General features: G+C 35.5%; 1 protein-coding gene across 2 annotated transcripts; it reads left to right on the top strand.

The window, feature by feature from the left end:
- The first annotated feature begins 259 nt into the window (after positions 1-259).
- On the top strand, positions 260-20173 carry ZRANB2 (zinc finger RANBP2-type containing 2). Of its 2 annotated transcripts, XM_049879573.1 has the most exons (11): positions 262-584; positions 2973-3025; positions 3119-3227; positions 4756-4838; positions 8914-8990; positions 9214-9348; positions 10424-10593; positions 12108-12194; positions 16471-16629; positions 17699-17773; positions 18322-20173. In XM_049879573.1, the coding sequence occupies exons 1-10, from the start codon at positions 529-531 to the stop codon at positions 17730-17732; spliced, it is 963 nt and encodes a 320-aa protein (XP_049735530.1). In that variant the 5' UTR covers positions 262-528; the 3' UTR covers positions 17733-17773; positions 18322-20173. The 2 variants fall into 2 exon arrangements, with proteins under 2 accessions (XP_049735529.1, XP_049735530.1); XM_049879572.1 differs by lacking the exon at positions 17699-17773 and having other exon boundaries at positions 260-584.
- The last annotated feature ends 601 nt before the right edge of the window (positions 20174-20774 follow it).

The following is a 20774-nucleotide window of genomic DNA, read 5'->3' as shown; positions in this document are numbered from 1 at the left end:
TATATTCTATGAGACTATGAAAGAACAGAATCTTCCTCCTTTATCAAAATAACTGCTCCAAAAAATTGACTAGACCCGGCACCTGACCCCCTCGCAGACAAAGCAGCCCTACGTTCTACGTCTCGACGTCTCTGAGCTGATTACGGTCACTTCCGCCTCCACCTCCCTAGCTCCGCCCACCTAAGCGGAAGAACCTTTCTCTCGGGTCCTCCCGCCTGTAGAGGGCTCTACCAGGCGCCTTGTGCCACGAAGGCCTCCCGCTCGGGCTGTCCCTGCGACGCCTGTTAGTTTAGTCCTGGAAGAGATGTTTGCGTTATAACTCTATCGGCCAGAAAACTGTCGCACAAGATCTTACTCTAGAGAGTAACATTCAGACTCAATCCCGGCCTGGTGCCACCTTTATCAAACCTTGACGCAGTGGTGAGTGAGAGTCAGGCGGCGTGGGGACAGCCTCGGGGTGCGAAAGTCCCTGGCCCGCTTCCTTCAGTGAAGACGTAGCTGCGGGTGGCTGTGGTGTCGGTAGCCAAGATGTCGACTAAGAATTTCCGAGTCAGTGACGGCGATTGGATTTGCCCTGACAAAAAGTAAGTCTTTGAAGGGTCCCGAATTGGGCTGGGGTTTATCGGGGAATGTTTTATCAGGTCGATTCAGCTTGTTCCGTTTTTTCTACCTTCTCTCGTGCGTTAAACCGGATTGAGGCGGCGAATCGTTGGCTCCTGGGCGGGAAAGAGATTCCCGATCTCTTCACTGGCGAGGTCTTTCGGGAGCCTTTGTTTTGGTTATATCGCCACCCTTTTCCCGACGTTATCGCTCCCAGGTGGCCCTTTTTTTAGGAAAGCGAGATCGCCTGCCCTTCCCCCGCCCCCCCCCCCCCCGGGTCTAGGTTTCAGTGATAAGGAAATCTATCTCCCTTGTTGAGGCCGGCTTGGTCTTGGATCTCCCCCACGAGACTTTTTCCTACAGAACTTAGTTTTTGGAAAGCTTTGCTTTCTTCCAATCGACATTTTGCTCATTAAAGTTCAACAGTTGTGTTTTTTGGTTTTTTTGATCATACTTTTCCTCGGTACTTTATCCTTTCTTCACTGTTTGGTTTGGAGTATTAATTTTTCCTCATTGACCTTTAAATTCTTCACAAGAGCTGAGCCTTTCATCTAGTTAGAGCCCAAAGAAAAGAGGCCTGTGTTTTTTTTGTGTTTTTTTTTGCGGCAGAAAAGCACGTGTTTTAGTGGCTTTGCGTTTTTTGATGTTGTTGCTTAAGCCAGCATAGTCTCTTAATTTGTTAACTTTTATAGAAGGATGCACAAATCGGCACACCCTTATGGAAAGTAAATGTCAAAAAGTAATGTATAACTCATGTTCAAATAAAAACTGTTGATAATAATCTTACTGAGTTTAGTGAAGAGCAAAACCTTTGTACCAAACAAACCTGGGTTTAAATCCAGTTCTTCTGCTTACAGATTATGTGTGTGTGTGTTTAACTTTTTAAAAATGGGACTAAAAAAAAAGTGTGCATGTTTAACTTTTTTAAAATGGGACTAGAATAGCATAAATAAAGCAGCAGAGATACAGCCTGTAGTGCAGTTAAATGTATTAAATACTCAATTGATAGGTTTTGGAAATAATCGTTATTAAAAGTTAAGTTATTTAATGTTACTAGAGGTGATTAAGACCACATTGCCCCAGCATTTGAATTCTATCCTCAGGTTAGCAGTTTAAATGAAAACTTTGCCTTTTTGTGTAATAAAGTAATGGTCCTCCGTTACATAACTATTAAGATGACCTGAAGAAACTCAAGTCTAATAAACACAAGTCTTAAGTGATGAATAGCTTTGTTGTGAACGGTAAGCCTATTGATAACAGTAATAAGGCATAGAACAAACTTCTGACTTTTATGTTGTTCATCACGTATGGAAATGTGCTTTTGTCAATGTCCTTAATGATAATATGCCCAAATATTTCAGGTAGGAATCTTACAGCCAAATATTTAAGGTAGGACTCTTATGGGAGTGCCTTTCAACTCAGTTACAAATACATGAATACAATATGTTTATTGGGAGCATAAAGGTATGGTTTTCTTAGCGGGGGGGAATTAACCTAAGAATTACTTGGAATGCTTCACTTAAGCATAGCGTCCATTCTGTGCTTCTCAACTTTAGCATAATATCTTTTAAGAAAGTAATTTTTTTTAATTTATATTTTTTGTGATTTAATTCTTTTTTGTTACCTGTCATTCAGAGCATTTAACATGCTTTTACCAATAGGTATACAGGTGCACTTTTAAAAGCAAGTGAGTCAATCAGTATTACTGCTTTTAATTAAGTTCCTGTTTATGAGCATAAAACCATACTGTGTGTGTATTACTCCATATGTTGAGGGAGCTTGTTGGTTGTGATTGTTGCCTCATTTTTAGCGCTTAGATCTCAGAGGTTTGATGAAACCCCACCCCCCACACAAAAAAAGCCTGTTGCCATCTAGTTGATTCTGACTCATAGTGACTGTCAGGCAGAGCAGAACTACCCCAGAGGGTTTCCGAGGAGCAGCTGGTGTATCCAACTGCCGACCTTTTGATTAACAGCCAGATTCTTAACCACTGTGCCACGAGGGCTGTTTGTAGTACAGTGTTCTTTCTTCTTCTCATCCTGCTTCCTATGTGTAAAAAGTGCTGTTCATCAAGTTCCATGAAACCCTCATTTATCCATTTTCTCCCCCTTGATTCATTGTTACCATTTTGTATTTCTTATAATATTACTTTAAGTGATCTGTCTCATTTTCTAGACTGGGAGTTCCTATATTTTTTGCACTAAATTGTAAATTTTTTTTGTTAACATTGATATTAACATGGCTGAAGTGGAACTAGAAGTTCTGTACTCTAGATACATAATGAGAACATATTAAAAAGTTGTATATAGAATAAAAAATATTTTCAGGATTTAAAAAATATTTATATAAATGCTTTTTTACTTTATTTCCAGATGTGGAAATGTAAATTTTGCTAGAAGAACCAGCTGTAATCGTTGTGGACGGGGTAAGTATTTAAGGAAGATTCTGTTAATATTGTCCATGCAGATGATTTCTGTATTTCCCCAGGATCATATTGCATTATTTTATCTATTTTCAGAGAAAACAACTGAAGCCAAGATGATGAAAGCTGGGGGCACAGAAATAGGAAAGACACTTGCAGAGAAGAGCCGAGGCCTGTTTAGTGCTAACGATTGGCAGTGTAAAACGTATGCGTTTCAAATTAACGTTCACTCTTTCTTCCATAATATGTCCAGCCATTACTCATAAATAGCTTCAACTCTTAATAGTCATATTGTCAGACCAGCGTAACCTTTTGAATCAAGGGTCTGTTGATTGTTAGTCTGTATCTGATATTTTAGTGTTAACCTTTAAAATCTTTTTTACATTTTTTCAAATGGTAATATTACTTGTTATGATGGTGCGTGATTTATGCCAGTAAACAAATGCTTAAAGTGCACTAACAGCCAAAAAAATTGAAGGATTATTTAAAAACACTAAGGCCTACTTTTTTCTCTTAATTGAAAAATCTCAAAAAAATTTTAGTCTGTCATATAATACGAAATAAACCCCAAAATTTGGTTTTCTTATCTTCAAAATAATTTTGATTTTTGAATCGCAAGTTGCTTGTCATAAATTATTCATAATTAGATAGGTCTTTTAATATTTTTAATTTTCAGATTGGGGTTTAATTCTGTATTGGTTTTCCAATTTCCATCTTTTCTGCTATGGAGATGGATCAGATATATGTGAAAGAGACCTACTGCCATCGAGTCAATTCCAACTCATAGTAACCCTGTAGGATAAACACTTTTAGGGTTTCCAAGGCTGTGAGTAATCTTTACAGAAACACACTGCCACATCTTTGTCCCATGGAACGGCTGGTGGGTTTGAACTGCCAACCTTTTCGGTTAGCAGCTAAGTGCTTAACCACTGTGCCACCAGGACACCTTCATATGAAAGAACTGAATCAGAAGGGGGTCTTACATAAATTTTTGATCCTATAGATTTTCCAGCAACAGATTAAGTCATTGTGGGTTTGGTTTGCCGTGAGATTCTGTGATTGAACTGGTGACTCAAAAAAAATAACATTTGGAGCGTATAACCTTACTCTTATTTGCGGTAAATTTAGAGACTGGGAAATTAGTAGATTTTTCATTTAAACTGATTTTTGTCCCCCTAAGGTATCAGAGTCTTTAGACCTAATTTGTTTTTTCTCATAAAACTACAGAGGACAATGTTCATACTATATAGATTCATACTGTATAAATTTTGCTTCTTTGCTTAAATAGTTCAGTCAGTTCCAACTAAAATTCTTTCTCCAGACCAGTGTGCATTTTCTTTGCTTGCAGTGCCACTTAATAAATATTTCTTTATGGTAGTGATTTTATCCTGTTAGGTGTCATTAAGTAAATTTTGGCTTATAGCGATCTCATGTAGCAGAGTAGAACTGCCACATAAGGTTTCTAGGCTGTAATCTTTACAAAAGCAGATCACAAAGTCTTTCTCCCACAGAGCTACTGGGTGGGTTTGAACCACCAACCTTTTGGTTAGCAGCAGAGTGCTTAAGTGTTGCTCCACAATGGCTCCTTATAATTTCATCCTAGAAATTTTTATTTAAAAAAAAATTATTTTTTCATTTTTTAAATTTTATTTTAGAATTCTAGAATGTAAGAATTTAGTATTTTCCTACTTTTGTACTGTAGTCTACTAATTTGGTATTTTTCCCTTCTAAAGTTGCAGTAATGTGAATTGGGCCAGAAGATCAGAGTGTAACATGTGCAATACTCCGAAGTATGCTAAGTTAGAAGAAAGAACAGGTAAGATACAGTCATATTTTAAGAAAACAACCATAAAAGAACTAAAATTTGAAATGATAATTATATCATTTCCTCGTAAGAACTCAGAAGTTGAAGATTTTATTCTCTCCTTATATATTTTATCTAGAATTGTTTTTCCTGCAAAGGGGAGGGTGGAGATCATTCACCTTTTTTTGTTTCACAATTTATAGAATACAGTGTTAAGGAGACCTATCCTAACCAACAATGACACTTAGATACTTATAGAAAAGTTTTTGTTCTCTCCCCACTCCCTGTTAGTATTTGTGATTAGTAATGATAATATAGGAATACCATTTTCCCCTGTTAATTTGATATCCTAGTGTAACAAAAAGGGCAAAGGGTCATGTTTTAAAATAACTTTCCTAAAGCCTAGGCAGTAATTTTCAAACTTTGATACCCATTCACATCATCTTGGTAGCTTTTTAAAAATACACATTCCAAAACACCGAACTGTTGATGCTTTCTGGGGGTGAGTCTCAAATGACGGTTTTGGAAAACCACTTGCCTGAAGAACAGCTTACTTTTGCCTTGGTATCAGTGGTGAGATGAAAATATTTACTTAATAGAATATAGTTTAGTTTCCCATTATCAGCAGCTAGCCCAGCCACATCTGTATACTTCAGATCTGATTTTACCACTCAACTGCTTGTATATCATGTAGTTTAAGACTTGTTTCTATATACAATGTCTCTGCAGAGCTAGATTCTAACGTTAATCACCTCCACGGTCTCTCTTTGGTGGCTCTTGTGATTCAGAGGTCCATTAAAGAATCCTGCACCTAACCCTTCTAAGACTACAACAGAAATTGTATGTTCATCCCCCTTGTTCCTTTCTTTAAACTTTCGTTGTCACGTGTGAGACCATTATAGCCTAATGGCTTAGTTTTTTGGTCATCAAATCCCAGCCCACTTCCTCATTCTCAAGAAGTGATCAAATTAGTGTCCTCGTTTTTGAAGTATACATTGCATTCATCCCTTTTTCTGTCTTCGTTTCTATCACCACAGCCTTCATTCAGGCTGTCAGTTTAAACCTGCATTGATGGTTAACTGGCCCTTGCTCAGCTTTTACATTTTACTGTGAGACAAATGTGGAAATAATATTTTCATAACATTTTTGTTAAAAACCTGCAAAGGTTCTTAATTACTTGTTTCATCTAAATGCCTGTGGTGTTTTAAAGCCTTATAAAGAAACTGAAGTTCCTTTAATGGTAACAAAATTGTGTTTCATATATTCATTCACTGAAGAAATGTTTATCGACTAAGATATGAGCTTGCCTGCTAACCAAAAGGTCGGCAGTTTACAAATCCACCAGCTGCTCTTGGGAAACCCTATGGGGCAGTTCTACTGTGTCCTTTAGGGTCACTGTGAGTCGGAATCAACTCCAGAGCAATGGGTTTGTTTTTGTTTTGATTTACACAAGATACTGGGAATACTTGGGTGAGCCAAACAGGTGTATAAAGTTAAAGATTAATGAAGTCCTCTTTGAGAAAGTGGTAAGTGAGCTAAGAAGTGGAAGATGAGTTACCCAAGCAATGAGTTGAGGGAAGTATGTTGCTAGCAAGGGGAAACAGCTTGTGTGAAGGCCCCTAGACTTGAAAGAGTTTAGCATATTGGATGAACTAAAAGCCCGTGTGAGTGGGGGCCAGTTAGCTCTAGAAGACACTGAAGGAATAGACAGCTCTTGTAAATCATGGTAAGGAGTTTATATCTTATTGTAAATATACTGTGAAGCATCTGAAGGATTTTTAATAAGGGAAGTGATACAATCTAATTTCCTTTAAAAACTACTCTTAGCTGTTTTCTGAAGAAAGAATGGTGGGAGGATGTAAGAATGGAAACAAGAAGACCAGTTTTAACAATACTACTTGAGAAGCTTTAAACCAGTAGAATGAAGGAAACATACAGACAATGCCAGTGATTCCTCTGTTAGTATTATTCAGTGGAAACAAAATAATCAAGGTTTTTTTCATGATAGAGAGCTACTGTGTTTTCCAGGTATAGGGAGATAGTTCCTCAGTTGGCTTTGATGTATGGGTTCATACAACACCGATATCTTTTTGTTGTCAACAGATTATTTAGGTCCTATTCTGTGGCCTGTATGAGAAAATATGAAAATGACTTTTATTTCTGTGGTATTCATTTTAGTTTTACTTGCATACCTATATAAAATTTCCTGTTTGCATTACAGCTCACTTTGTAAATCTTGCTATAATGTGTTCTTTAGCTCTCCTCATATTTTATTACTCACCTACTTCTGTAACTATTTTGAACTTTTAACCTTGATTTTCACTGTTAGTCATCCATTATACTTTGTTGTTTATCAAACTACTTACCTTAATTTCAGTATTTATGTATGTAATATTAAGCATATTGAGGGACAAGATTAAATATAGCTAGGGACAATATTTTGTTGAATTAAAACTTTCTAGTGTTTGTATCCATGATTAACACTGAATATGAGCTAATCTCTTGAGGTGAACATGTACCTATTTGTGCTTTGGATTGTCAATAGCATTTCTTTTTTGTTTCAAGCTATCTTTTTATATTTGATGTTTCAGAGAACTAAAGCAAAGATGTTGCTAAGTAAAAGTTATTATGTATTTAATATACTTTTTACGCACACGTAGTATGTACAGAAACAAAAGGAAATGCTTGTGGATTATAATTAGAGCTTTAGTTGTCTCTGAAACGTGGTAGGAGGGGGAGGAAGGGGATGATATGCGAATATCCCGGGGATAAACACTGATCCATTGCAGTTTACACTGGTGCAAAATAGAATGAAGAAAAACAAGGATGTTGTGAGTTTTTCAGAAAGTTAAATTTATTACAGTATTTTGTTTGAGGGTTACGTCCTCTCTATTTTTTTGTGTGTGATCCTGTTATGAAATGACAGTGAGGTGAACTTTTTTTAATGTCCATGATTAATTTAAAGCTGAAAATCTTTAATATCTTTTAATTACTTTTTGTTTATAAATTTATTTAACATTTTGCTGGCCATAAATCAGGAGTCATTTGCTTTGTGTTCATACTGCTCTGGGATATGTAAGGCACTCATTGTGCTACCCTTAACCACATACCTCTGTTTTTTTCAGTGAGATACTTTTTCAAAATCTTTTAGCTCGTTTTCTCTAAAACTAACTTCCTTATTCCATCGTCTTTTAATCCTAGGTCAGATTACAAACGTTACTTGTGGCATGAAAGAATAATGGCTTGATGATTCAGACTACTTTTCAGTAGATATTTTTTAACTTGGAATTCTAATGGCTACTTCAGAGAACCTGAGTGATTTTTAACTATATAATAATAAAAACATTCCCACTAAAGCCAGTTTAGATGGCCTTTATCATGTCATTACATTTGCCTTTATAATTAGGAATTTTCTAAGCTCTAGCTAATAACCCGCTAGATTTTAGCCTGGCAAGATTTCAGTATATCAAGAGATTTCAGGCAACTATCTGCAACTGGTAAATAGTGAAATTTGATTTTATTGAGTCTACTCTGCCTAGAAGAATTACGATAAACAATGGAGGAAAGTTCTTTTAATACTTAGTTACAGCGAAGATTTGAGGAGATGTTTCTTACCCATATAAGCATGAATTGCCTGCATCCAATTGGACATTTTCAAAATTGAGAAGAAGCACAAAACCATAGGGCTTTTTCAGCTAAGATAAACCAAAAAAAAACCAAACCCATTGCCATTGAGTCGATTTTGACTCACAGTGACCCTAAAGGACAGAGTAGAACTGCCCTATATGGTTTCCAAGGAGCGCCTGGTGGATTTTAAATGCCAGCCTTTTGGTTAGCAGCCGTAGCTCTTAACTACTATGCTACCAGGGTTTCCTCAGGTAAGATGTATAACTTTAAAACAGATTCTCTGTAGTTATTATTATCATTATTTTAATATGTTTTTTGAAGCACTGGTAATTTATTAGATGGCTAGGCAGCTGTCATTGGTAAGATTTTCTTACTCTCTTGCTGGAGATGATTTGGACATAATGTTTTTGTTCTTTAAATAAACTCATCATAGGATAACAATTTAGCCCTCTTTTTTTAGGATATGGTGGTGGTTTTAATGAAAGAGAAAACGTTGAGTATATAGAAAGAGAAGAATCTGATGGTGAATATGATGAGGTAAGTTATATATCAGTGTGCGGGTTGAATACAGATTGGAAAAACATTTAGAAATTATCTTAAATGCAGAGAAAAAGTTTAAATGTAATCTTATTTTCCTAAGTAGAATTTGAGTCTTGCAGCAGTTTACCATTTTGTAGGAAATCATTATAATTGACTTATATAAAAATAATTTCTTGAAAAAATATTTTCTGCTGATAGAAATATTATGAAACTTTTCTAGTTCGGGCGTAAAAAGAAGAAATACAGAGGGAAGGCAGTTGGTCCTGCGTCTATTTTAAAGGAAGTTGAAGATAAAGAATCGGAGGGAGAAGAAGAGGATGAGGATGAAGATCTTTCTAAATATAAATTAGATGAGGTAAACAATTTCCTTTTCCTATTCTCCCTTATTTGAATTATAGCATTTGAATGCTTATGATGATCTTTGGTCTTCTACAAAGATATATTCTCCTTTGTATTAATCCTCACAAGAGTGCCACAGAGTTCCCACTCTGCCTAGTACTATTTTGGTTCTAGAGATAGACTAGTCACGAAGACATAACTTCCTTTCTCTGTGGAACTTAAATTCTATAGGGGGAGAAACATAAATTAGCAAGATAATTTAGATAGCAGTAAATGTTACAACAGATAATTAGAAAAACTACTTTGGTTTTAGTGTAGTAAGTAGAGAATGAAGCCCTTGGGTGGTACAAACAGTATCAGCTGCTAATTGAAACTTTGGAGGTTTGAGCCCTCCTAGAGGTGCCTTAGAAAAAAGGCATGGTGATCTGCTTCCAAAAAATCAGCCTTTGAAAACCCTGTGGAGCACGGTTGTACTCTGACACACATGGTGTCACCAATGACTTAGAGTCAACTCAGACAGCAGCTGGAACTGGAAAGTAGAGAACAAGCCACCAGTATTCAAAAAATCAGACGTAGTTCAGTGTGGTAAGAGCAAAGGAGAGGTTATGATGAGGGAGACAACAACCTCATAACTAAATCCAGTGGTCTCTGAGGCCAGAGTGTATGTTTTATGGGGGGATATGTACATTCAGATTAGGGGTACTTTGGGGTCTGATCATAACAGACCTTTGAATGCAACTAAGTAAATCAATGAGGAACAATTTAAAAAGTTTTTAAGCAATAATTTTGTTAGACTTATGTCTCAGGGTAATGACTAAGGTAGTATATTGAGAAACTAGAGAGGCTCAGTAGATTTCCAGAGTTACAGAGACAATCAAGAAGTTACTATAATAGAAGAGATTAAAAAAAAAATCATGAGGTCTCAACTAAGACTAAAGGAGATGGATTCAAGACTTTTAAGGGAGGTAGAATTGAAAATTGTTGACAGATTAGAGTTATTAGTAGTTTGTCCATATAGAAATTTCTAGTACACAGAACTATCCATGTTAGTAGTTAATACTTAAATATAATGGATTCTGAATTTTTGTTAGGATGAGGATGAAGATGATGCTGATCTCTCAAAATACAATCTTGATGCCAGTGAAGAAGAAGATAGTAATAAAAAGAAATCCAATAGACGAAGTCGCTCAAAGTCTCGATCTTCACATTCACGATCTTCATCACGCTCATCCTCCCCTTCAAGTTCAAGGTCTAGGTCCAGGTAAACGGGTACAGGTCAAGGGTAACACCAGTCAAAATGTCAGTATCTAACTTCTTTATTTATGATTTTTTCCTTGACTGAATAAATTTTCCTTTTTATTTTAAAGATTTCATTCAAGTCACATTTTAGAAGATAATTTTTTCATTTTGTTACCATGGTGTTATTGTCCAGTATTTTCAGGAATGGAATATTCTAATATGAAACGTCCTTAACCCATGTTAGCGCCATGCCTTTTATTAAAATAGATTTTAAATGTTCAATTAAACCATTACATGTAGTGATACTTAGTTTTCTAAATAAGTGATTTATATTTTCACTTATGATAAAGGCTAGTATAGAATTTTTCAAAGCATTAATGAAATCATCTATCGTAAACCGTTTTAGTAATTTACTGTGGCTTCGGTATTCTCCATTAAAGAGCAGATTCAGCTATATTAGTTCTATTAGCATAACTCATAATTTTGAGATGTCCAGGAATAAATAAAATATAAGACTTAATTGGTGGTGTACTTGAATATTTGCTAGTTTAGTATTGTAAATTTTTAATAAATACTTTAAGATTTCATAGTCTACAGTAAAATTTTAGGTGGAAAAAGCAGTGCCTTAAATGATATTCATTAGAAGAAAACCTATTCATGGTTAAATAATACTGTGGGTAATGAATTCTAATGAAACTTAGAGATACTAGCTAATTGAGTTCTTACAGATAATTGTTGAATATTTTCTAGCCTGACAACTTTAAAAAAAAGGGATTATCCATAAAGATAATATTGTTAAGATAAATGTGTAATGATGTTTTTCTACAGGTTATTTTAAGGAACACATTAAAGGAGCGGATTGGGTTAATAAATGAATTTTTATTTCATTTGTGATTTTTTAAGAATAAAAATGAACCACATTTCTCTTTATCCTATAGTTTTCAAAAGTATAATTACCTAAAACAGGATTTTTTACCTAAAAAGGATTTTTATGTATTCTCTTTAATTCCATAAGCTTTGAAGACAAACAAGGATCAAACAAATATACATGTCAACATTTAAGGCTTCATGCTAGCTAGAAACTGAGACATAGAAGGGGTTTACAAGGAAAATTGATAGAGACATTTCAGAGAAGTTAAATGTAAAGTGCAACATTTTAATTTTCCTGGATGTATTAGTTCTAAGTGACTTATATTATTATTTCTGAAAATAAAATATTCCATGTCCTTCTAAATTGATAATGTTGGGTGTTTTTATATTCTGTACAACCTTGAGTGATATTTAGTGTAATTTAATCAAACATGGAAAGTAGTAGTTGATTTTTTTTAATTGCCTTAAGTTCTGAGATAATATTAAAACAGGAAATAAAAAGTTTATTTACTTTAAAGCACTGTCTTTTGAGAATATATTATTACAAATAGTAATCCTTTTACATGAAAATGAACTCTAATGCGTATCTTTCTTTCAGTGTTCATATCACAAACCTCAATTAAGTGGTCCTGGGGGAAAAAAAAAAATCCTTCCATGTTGTTCCAGGTCCCGTTCAAGAAGTTCTTCCAGTTCGCAGTCAAGATCTCGTTCCAGTTCCAGAGAACATTCGAGATCTCGTGGGTCGAAATCAAGGTGAATGAGGTAGCATCTCTCTGTAAAGCAGAGAGAAAAAGTATTAAAGGCTGCAGAAGGCGTTGCTGCTTTTTTTTTCCTTATGTTGCTTCTACTTGTCAATTTTATTTTAGCATTAGGTAACTAATGCACTTGCCTCAGCTTAATTTTCTCACCATGAAATGTTTCCATTGCCAGCAGTGTTGCAAGACATTCCCATGATTGAATTAAGGTGGCTATTTTGGATTATGCAAGGTTTGTTATTTTGGTCTAAGATGTGATGAAGTAGAAAGATGGAGCCAGGTCTTATCCACAAATCTCTAGTCTATTAAGGATATGTTTGTAGTGGTAGATGAAATAAAAGTAGATATGCAAATGAGAACATTTAATCCATTATTAAAAGGAAGGAAAAAAAACCTGCGGCAGAGAGGTTTTGTTTTGCAAGGCAGTTGTTTCAAAATTTACAGGAACAACTTTGCCATTTATATTAGATAAAACTTCTTAGGGAAGACTGTATACATACTTTAATTTCTCTTTAATTTTACACAGAGTATTATGAACAGTATAGGTAGAACAGACAGCCCTCTTAAATTCCACAAACTAAATCAAGTATGGTTGGTTAGCCTAGTATAGAATATGGTCTTAAGTAAGCATTATTGCTCACTTTCAGTGTGCACTTACTCAGATCTATTGTATGCAGTTGAGTCAGTTCTGACTCAGTGACCACATAACAATATAACTGCCCCATAAGGTTTCCTAGGCTGTAATCTTTATGAGAGCAGATCTCCAGGTCTTTTCTCCTGAGGAGCAGCTGGTGGGTTCAAACCCACTGACCTTTTGGATAGCAGCCAAGTCCTTGTCCATTGTGCTGCCAGGACTCCTTAGTCAGACTGAGAGAGGGAATCATAATTTGTAAATGAAGCACTAGTTTTTATTCTCCAGTGAAGTTTTTCTGAACTTAGTCAAAATATGCTGCCTTTGTTTTTAATTTATTGATGCTCTATTAAACACGTCTAACATAAATAAGAAAACTGCTAAAATTCCAATTGCAGAAATTCAAACTGAAATTTATTGGCATCTCTTTTAGTAAAAATAATTTTTTATTGATGGTCTTAGTTATCCAGTGCTGCTATAACAGAAATATTGGCTGTAGCAAACAGATTTATTTTTTCAGTTTAGGAGGCTACAAGTTTGAATTCAGAGTGCTGACTCTATGGGAAGGCTTTCTTTGTAGGCTCTGGAGGAAGGTCCTTGTCTCTCCTGAGCTTCTGCTCCTGGGCCATCTTCCTGTGGCTTGGCACCTATCTTCTCCCATCTCTGCTTCCTTACCTGTTCTCAAATGGGTTTATAACTACAGGTATTGAGGTTAGGATTTACAACATATTTTGGGGGACACAGTTCATTCCATTACATTCCACACTCTGGCCCCCTAAAATTCATGTCCTTGCCACATGTAACACATATTCACCCTATCACATCATCCCCAAAGTCTTAACTCCAAGTCTAAAATCTGACCTTCTGAGTCATCTAATTTAAATATGGGTGAGAGTTGAGGCATATTTCATCCTGAGGTGAAATTCCTCTTCATCTGTGAACCTGTGAAATCTAGACTACGGGTTCTCTGTTTCCAAAGTACAATGGTAGGTCAGACACAAGGTAGACATTTCCTTACAAATGGAAAAAATTGGAGGGAAAGAAGGGATAAACACGCACCTAAGCATGTCTAGGAAACCCTGGTGGCTCCGGCTGCTAACCAAAAGGTCGGCAGTTCAAATCCACCAGATGCTCCTTGGAAACTGGGGCAGTTCTCTGTCCTATAGGGTCGATATGAGTCGAAATTGACTTCACAGCAGCGGGTGGTTAAGCAAGTCCAGAACCCAGTAGAACAATTTGCATTACTTCTCAAGACTTGGAGATAATCCTGTTCTTTGAGACCATCTAGGCAATGGCTACGGCTGCTAACCAAAGGGTTGGCTGTTAGAATCCACCAGGCATTCCTTGGAAACTCTATGGGGCAGTTCTACTCTGTCCTGTAGGGTCGCTATGAGTCGGAATTAACTCGAGGGCACTGGGTTTGGTTTCTTTTTTTTTTAGGCAATGGCCCTGTTTTCCAGGCTCGGTGTGCCAGCCACGCTCTGTGGATTTTGGGTGGAGGCCCTTCAGCCCTGGACTTAAGTTCCACTTTGCAGGCCCACTGGGACAGCAGTGCTGCTCCCTTGGCTTTGGGCAGCCTCATTCTCCTAGTATGAGTGGCACCCTTGGCCCAGGCAGGCCCCATTCTTCTGCCCCTTGGGCATGGTGCCCCTGATCCATCGTCTTTGGGTAATGGCTCCATCTTCTAGGCCAAACTGAATGGTAGCCCTGTACTCTGGAACTGAGTTGTTGAAGATGGTACTCTGAAATCTAGGAGGCTGTGGTCCCACACTTTGAGACTGAGGCAGCTCTGCTTCCGGTACCCCTTTTCAATCCTTTCAACAGTTCTGCTGATCTCCGAGCTGCTCCAGGGATGGATCTTTTCTTGGAGGACAACAGATGTAGCTCCGTCATCCTGTTTCCTGCCTATGGAATTCCAAAAGGCAGGCTACTTCTCTCCCTCTGTTCTTTGTCCCCTTCAGTCTAAACTGATGAGTTTTCTGCTGTGGTAGTTGGTTAGATCCATCAGCCACAGGCGATTATGTAGCCACATCCTTGATGAAAATCCTACGTCACATGTCCTTAGTTTGTACAACAGAATTTTCTAGATCTTTACGTTTATTTTCATTTTGCACAGTTCGTTTTTAAGTCCATCTCTTTCCTCTTGCATTGGCACGTTGTAGGTATTTGTTAGAGCAGTACCCTCATTTCCCAGTACCAAATTCTGTTTTAGTTATCTAGTGCTGCTGTAACAGATACCACAAGTGGATGGTTTTAATAAACAGAAGTTTATTTTCTCACCGTTGAGGAGGCTAGATGTCCAAATTCAGGGCGCAGGCTGTACGGGGAAGGCTTTCTGTCTCTGTAGGCTCTGGAGGAAGGTCCTTGTCTCTTTTGAGCTTCTGCTCCTGCATAATCTTCATGTGGCTCGGCATCTATCTTCTCCCCATCTCTGCTTCTGTAATCTGCTCCTTTTATATCTTATAAGAGATTGACTCAAGATATACTCTACACCAATTCTACCTCATTACCATAACAAATGGGATTAACCGCAGGCAAAGAGGTTAGCGTTTTAGAACACATATTTTTGGGGGACACAATTCAGTGCATAACACTGACTTACTAAAGTCAAATGTCTAGCCTTAGAGGGCAACTGAAATTTAACAACACTAAGGAGAAAGGAGTGATACGCACACTTGTATAAGCTAATACAAAAAAAGAAAGCAAGTAAAGTTATTTTAATGAGGTATTATCAATGTCTTAGTCATTTTATTTTAGTGCTTCTTAGGTAGATGATGGTCCTTAAACTCTAGTATTCCCTTTGGGAAGCACTGTAATTAAGGTTTACAGGAGAGCCATCATACTGTTCCCAAACATTTTTTCATTGCTTATAACTTTCCAAAGAATTCTCCTTTTGGGCTTTCTGATTTTATTTTAAGCCCAAAGGTGAATTTTTTGGGAAGTTTGAGCTAAACTCCGTCAAACAAAATAATGTAAATGAAGAAGAAAAATTTTTGCATTTAAACATTTGCACATTTATTTCTGTCTGAAACATGTGAATGTCAACACTTCATATTTCATGAATAGTGGTTCTTCATAAAAATAAGTATTGTAAATTAAATTTTAAAGTTACTCATTTTGTTTTTCTTTGAATATTTAGCATTTTAGTACAGTTATTCTTTCTGTCTTCTGTCCCCTATCCTTGTTCTTCCTATAGCAACTTAAGTAATGAGTTTCATAATTTCACATGAAATTGTTATGTTTATTTTGCTCAAGAAGTTGTATATAAGATACATATTTTTTCCCAAAGTGAAAACTTTCTAAACAAAGCTCTTGGTTTTTCTATTTGTGTATAAGTTTAAATTAAAGACCTTAAAAAAAAAAATCTTTAAAACTCTATTTTAATACACTACACTGGTTTTCAATTTCACACGATGAAGACTTAGCATTTTAAAAAAGATGAAATTGAAATAATTGTGTTTAAGTAGAATGTTTCTTGGTTGAACCAGAAGTCTTCTGTTGAATAAGCAGTAAGTATTCCTTATAAAATTTTTATGGTAGTTATAAATCCTATTTCAGTATTTTTGGAGCTATCTGTTAACTAAACAATCTGCCTCATTTCTTTTTTTAATGAACTGTTTGATTTGTTTCTCAATCAATGAAGATCCAGCTCCAGGTCCCACAGGGGCTCTTCTTCCCCACGAAAAAGATCTTATTCAAGTTCATCATCTTCTCCTGAGAGGAACAGAAAGAGAAGTCGTTCTAGATCTTCTTCACCTGGTGATCGCAAAAAAAGACGAACAAGATCACGGTCACCCGAAAGGTTTGGGTTTCTGTAGAAATAAGAATGGGTGTTCTTAAGTGTGTTTAGTAGATTAACTAAACTTTCTAGTCAAGGGTTAGATTTTTATTATCTTCTTTGTTCCAGCTCTAAAATGTACTTTTGACCTTTGTACTTCAACAAACAGACTAATTCCTATGTTTATTCTGTGTGCTTTGATGAGGTTGTTTAGAAAAGTTTTAGATCAGGCCACTCTATTCAACTGTCTGAAATTTTGTTTAAGTCCTGATTTCCGTATATAATTATTATAGCCAACTCTCGGTTATTTGTCTTCTAAGATTTTGATTCAGAATCTGTATGTCAGAGTAATTTAGAAGTTGATTTTTATATGTATAAATTGATGCTATTTTTTAAATAATCAGAAACCATAGGAATTCTAGGGCATCTAATACAAATCAAACTATTCAGCATTATTGAGAATCTGTGCTCATTTAGGTATGTGCAAATACATTTCCACAGCATATTATTTAATGCCCTTTATAAGGAAATTGTCCCTTCTGTCTGATACATTTTTCCTCTTGCGGTCCAAAGCTATTTTTCAGATGAAGACCTTTATTAGGCTGCTTTATATGCATTGGCACTTTTAAAATCTCAAGAGTGCACTTGTCATCTGCCAGCCTTCTCTGCAACAGGCTAATTAATTCCTCAGTTTCATTAACTTTTTCATGGTTCTTAATGTATAATTACATAGTCATTTTAATAACTTCATCTGTAATCTTTACAGTTTTTCTATATCCAGTCAGTTTGTGAAAATAAGGACTTGTTAAAGGCTGATTTTGGCCGGGTTCAGTGGTAGGAGAACTTCATGGTTCCTTTTTGTTCAGAACAGTTAGTTTTGTTTCTCCCTTACATTTATTTTGAAACTTAAATACTAAGATACGGCTACTCTTGGTTTTGTGGATTTGTTTTTCTTTGTAAGAATTACTCTGTACTTGAGTGGACTTCATTATGTTGCTTTCTCACAACTTCTACAAATTTTTGTCTTAGCCACATATAATCCCCCCAGTTTGTTGTCATCTAAACTTAATGAACATGTTCTCTATTCCATAAGCCAGGTGATTGGTGAAAACACTAAACAACCCTGAGCCCAGGGCCAACCCCTACGGAACACCACTACTTTACCCAGGTTGATATTGACTTATTCATATTAGCTGCATGAATATAACCCTATAACTAATTGTACAGTCATCTTGTGTGATCTAGATTTTTCATATCTTAATTATTTATTAATATATTTCCAAACACAGAAGCCTTGCTGTATCTACTTTAAACATATAGACTTATCACACTTTTTACAGTGTATCACAGAGATTGGTTTCATCACACTTCCATTACCAAGTTTATATGTCTTTGTGGTACATTATAATTTTATGCATTTTTGCAAGGCCTTCTCCTTCATTACCTTAAATAATTGAGAGGTGGCTATATTTTGAAATGAGAAGATATTTTTAAATTATAGACAATTTTAAGTTATGCTTATATATTACTGGGCTCACACCTGAAGTCTAAGTACCAAATAATTTTATGTGTCTAAGTCTGTATCTTAGTTTTTAGTTATTTCCTTTGCCAGCATCAAGGTGTTTTCGTTTTTTATATTCTCACAGTTTTATGAATGAATACTGAGACCTAGCTCGAGCTTACTACTTTGCATGCTTTCTGCATTGTGTCTTGCAGGCACCACAGGTCATCTTCTGGATCGTCTCATTCTGGTTCCCGTTCAAGTTCAAAAAAGAAATAATGTATTAAAATTTACATCTTAAAAAAAAAATCAGTACAGTGCATGAAGCATATTTTTTAAGAAGTTGATGTCTTACTTGCTAAATCTGCTGGTAGAGGTGCATGCCTTTCATTGCTTTTCAGAACAATACAGCTGTGTTTATTTGTGAAATTAAAAGTAAATAGCATTTTAAGCCATAATGTCCCAAAATTGATGCTATATTTAGCATTTAATTATTTGAAACTATTTGCTTTATTTAAAACCATCTCATCTATAACAAAGTACTTTGTTTCCTAATTTGAACTGTTTCATTTCCAAATATGCCTGGTCTGTTGACTAAGACAAAACTACTAGGCTTGCCTGAACCTTGGGCATGGAGGCAGGGACTGGTATAAACTAGTTGGAAATAGCCTGTTTACATTATCCAGGGAAAAGAGGTTAACCTGTTTATGTTAACTGATGTCTAAGTGGCTTAGAAAAAATGTATGCAAAGTTGCAAAACAGCCAACCAGAAATGTCTCTGTTTTGAAATTCCCTATGTTTAAGGGTTCCTTAGAATCAGTCTTTCTTTTATTCACTTTTACTTTTTGCACCACCACATTTAACGTAAAAGTATCTTGTCAGTTGTAGGAGAGAGTCATTACTCATTTTTCTTACTGACAGTTTTGGACAAGAAAGAAATTCAGTGCAACAGTTCATCTCTTCGTTGTTGATATGGTTGGCTGATGAGGAAAAAAAAAGTTAAAATGTTTATCTTAAAATTTTAAGAAGTTTTGTGTGGTATTCAAAAATCTAGTTGTCACATGTGATGAGGTAAACAAGCTAAATCATAGTTGTTAATGAGGAGCAAATTGAAGAAAGCTGAAATATATTTCTCTTTGGATGAAAAGCCAGCAGAAACATTGTGAATTTTAATGAACGTTTGCCTTAAAATGTTTAACTTCAAATACACTGCATAAATTTTCTTCTGAAGTATAAAATGGATGCTTGTTTCTACATGATGTAAGCAGAAATCATTGTTGTCCTCATTCACTTAGTTACTTATGGCTTAAAATGCTTTCAGAGTTTGTTTTATTTCTTGAAATTAAAATATGGTCACTTGAACTCCATTTTGTCTTCTGGTTTAAAAATGAAAAGGTTTTTCTTAACAGTATCTTCAGTGACAATGCAAGGTAAGTATGTTAAGGGAAATCAACAGTCTGTGCTTGGGGGCTTTTTGTCATGGGATATTGATTTTTTTTTTTTTCCCTAACGCTGATGTCTACTGTAGTTTAAATGAAAATTAAAACATTTTAGGATATCTAGTAGACAGATGAAAATTCTGTTTTTTTATTTTAAAATAAATGTTCTTCTCAACTGATCTAAAGATATAAAAGCATAATACCTTACGTAGAACTATTTTAATAGTATTTTTACAATGAAGTTCCCCAGGTTTTTTTTTATGCCTTATTTTCTTTGCTACGTTTACTGTAGGTTGCACAAGAACTTTTACTCTCTTGTAATTGTGCCTCAGACTTTTTGAAAGTCCACCTTCTAAATCGCCCAGATCAGATGATCTTCTAGATTCTATATGGTTTACTGTTGTGCTTTCTGTATTTAAAACTTTGGCTGTACTAAGCATTTGCAAGGTTATAAATTTAGCTAATAGTAGTTTACAGATAATTCAGATGATTATGACTTCATTTGGTTTAACTAAACTGTACTGGTTCATTTCATAAGGAAACGATGCTGTAGACAAATGTAAATAAAGCCTGTGAGTCAAGCATCAAGTGGTGTTTGTTAAAAATAAACGAGATTTTTAAGCTCTGATCTAATGTTCAAATCACAGTGTTGTTTGTTACTTTTGATTGTGCATTTTGAACAGTTTATATTCACTTACCCTTTATCTAATGTTACTTTATTTCTACATATGAATGCCTGGTTTAAAACACTCCGAAACCATGATCACTGCAAGCGTGGATACTAAAACTTTTGAATTGTGATTTTTTTTTTTTTTAAATAACACAGGAATTGGTTGAATGCTTTTTATCAGAACTTCACATACCTTATTCCATGTGATAAAGTAGCAGCATATCAAAGTGTGCTTCCTGAATTATTTTTTTTTTTTTTAGCTAATGGTCTTTTTTTGTTGTTTTTCTTGAAAATATACCCAGCAAGACATACACCAATTCAGCCATTTCTACATGTACGATTCAGGGACACTGATTACCCTTCTTTGAGTTGTGTGACCATTCTCACCCTGTTTTTCTGAGTTGTTCTTCCATTAATATGAACTCACAGCCCCCTAAGGTTCCTATCTAATCTTTCAAGTTGCTGTTGTTACTTTGATCCCATATAGATAGTTCTTAAAAGAGCATAATGCTTAAGGCAGACATGTTTTACTAGTTAAGCTATTGTTTGACTTTAAGAA

The sequence above is a fragment of the Elephas maximus genome, chromosome 3, assembly GCF_024166365.1.
Source record: "Elephas maximus indicus isolate mEleMax1 chromosome 3, mEleMax1 primary haplotype, whole genome shotgun sequence".
Classification (NCBI taxonomy): Eukaryota; Metazoa; Chordata; class Mammalia; order Proboscidea; family Elephantidae; genus Elephas; species Elephas maximus.
The sequence above is the reverse complement of the archived record's forward strand: the minus strand, read 5'-3'. Positions and strand labels throughout refer to the sequence as shown.

What these genes read in the sequence shown, in the direction of transcription:
- ZRANB2 (XM_049879572.1), top strand. Translation starts at nt 529, where the DNA reads ATGTCGACTAAGAATTTCCGAGTCAGTGACGGCGATTGGATTTGCCCT. An exon ending in TGGATTTGCCCTGACAAAAA is followed by an intron (nt 585 to 2,972) that starts GTAAGTCTTTGA and finishes CTTTATTTCCAG; the next exon opens with ATGTGGAAATGTAAATTTTG. An exon ending in AACGATTGGCAGTGTAAAAC is followed by an intron (nt 3,228 to 4,755) that starts GTATGCGTTTCA and finishes TCCCTTCTAAAG; the next exon opens with TTGCAGTAATGTGAATTGGG.